Source organism: Calidris pugnax, unplaced genomic scaffold, assembly GCF_001431845.1.
Source record: "Calidris pugnax isolate Ruff unplaced genomic scaffold, ASM143184v1 scaffold829, whole genome shotgun sequence".
Classification (NCBI taxonomy): domain Eukaryota; kingdom Metazoa; phylum Chordata; class Aves; order Charadriiformes; family Scolopacidae; genus Calidris; species Calidris pugnax.
Genome location: NW_015091481.1, coordinates 19,863 through 21,454, shown reverse-complemented (window position 1 = coordinate 21,454; position 1,592 = coordinate 19,863). Strand labels below are relative to the sequence as shown.

The window sequence follows — 1,592 nt, the reverse complement described above, 5'->3', positions numbered from 1 at the left end:
GGAGGGACTGGGGGGGTTACTGGGGTTACTGGGAGCACTGGGAGGGACTGGGGGGGGGACTGGGGTTTACTGGGACGAACTGGGTTGAACCGGTTTGTCCCCCCACCCCAAAAACCCCCGTTTTCCCCCGATTTCCCCCCAAAAACTCACTCCGTCTCTCGCTCCAGCGCCTCGGCCACCAGCGCCGGCAGCCTGGAGGGGGCGGGGCCTGACTTAGCCACGCCCCCTCCTCCCCAAACCCCACCTTCTTCTCACCAAACCACGCCCTCTGGTCCACAAACCACGCCCTCTCCTCCTCCCCAAGCCCCGCCCCCCGGGCACCCACCGGAGCCGCAGGTTCGAGTCCAGCCCCCGCCACTTCCCCAGGAGCCGCCGCCGCAGCAGCACCGCGGCCAATTGCCTGATCTAAAAAAGTTGTAAAATCATAAAAATAGAAAGATTTGGGGTCCCCGGTACCGGAGGGAGGGTTTAAAAAAGGGATTTTTTTAAAAAAACCTGTGGTTGCGGCGCGGCGCTGAGGAGCAGGCCCAGGCGCGCGGGGGTTTGGGGGTCGGCGAAGGCCTCGCGGAGGCGGGTGGTGGCCTGGAGGGGATTAAAGGGTTAAAAGGGGGGTCCCGGGGTCCCCGAAACCCCCCCCGAGGGGTGTTTTACCGGTACCTGCCGGAGAACGGCGCTGTCGGGCTCCAGCAACGCGGCCAGGAGCCGCTCCAGATCGGGCGCCGCCATCTTGGGAGGCAAAATGGCGGACGGAGGCGTGTGGACGGGTCTTAAAAGGGCGACGGCGAAAAGGGGAGGGGGGGGTGGGGACCGCAATGTGTGTCTTAAAAGGGTGATGGTTATAAAGGAGCGACGGCTCTTAAAAGGGCGATGCCTCTTAAAAGGGCAACGCCTCGCTCTTCAAAGGGTAAAGCCTCTTAAAAGGGCGATGCCCCTTCAAAGGGCAAAATCTCGCTCTTCAAAGGGTGATGCCTCTTAAAAGGGCAACGCCTCGCTCTTCAAAGGGTAAAGCCTCTTAAAAGGGCAACACCTCGCTCTTCAAAGGGCGATGGCTCTTAAAAGGGCGATGGCTCTTAAAAGGGCGATGCCTCGCTCCTCAAAGGGCAACGCTTCTTAAAAGGGCAATGTCTCACTCTTCAAAGGGCGATGCCTCGCTCTTAAAAGGGCAACATCACCATTTTAAAAGGAGACCCCCCCTTTACCCTTACCCGCCCCCCCAAATGACATCACAGGCCGCAAAGATGACGTCACCAACTTTTTATTAAATATCCGTGCAAGGGGAAATAGGGGGGAGGGGTGGGGGAGGGGAAAAAAAATCCAGGCCCCCCCTCAGCGGGTGGGGGGGTGAGAAGAGTGGGCGTGTCCCCTCGGCCCCGCCCCCCGGAGGGAGGAGGAAGGGGAGAAAGAAGGGGGCGTGTCCCGGCGGGAGCTCCGCCCCCTCACCGCGGGGCCCCGCCCCCCCGCAGGGCCAGGACGAGGTGGAGGACGGAGCCCCCTTGGATTTTGTAATCGGCCGCCGTCTTCTCGTCGTTCCTGGGGGGGTGTAACCCTTGACCACGCCCTCTTTTGCTTAACCACGCCCCCTTTCGCTCGAC

General features: G+C 61.4%; 1 protein-coding gene across 1 annotated transcript; it reads right to left on the bottom strand.

Annotated features, from left to right (window-relative positions):
- Nucleotides 1-137: 137 nt before the first annotated feature.
- LOC106899781 (importin-4-like) lies at nucleotides 138-774 on the bottom strand. Its single transcript, XM_014961692.1, has 4 exons — nucleotides 658-774; nucleotides 496-582; nucleotides 326-405; nucleotides 138-192 (listed from the first exon to the last, which is right to left on the bottom strand). The coding sequence occupies exons 1-4, from the start codon at nucleotides 724-726 to the stop codon at nucleotides 147-149; spliced, it is 282 nt and encodes a 93-aa protein (XP_014817178.1). The 5' UTR covers nucleotides 727-774; the 3' UTR covers nucleotides 138-146.
- Between the last annotated feature and the right edge of the window lie 818 nt (nucleotides 775-1,592).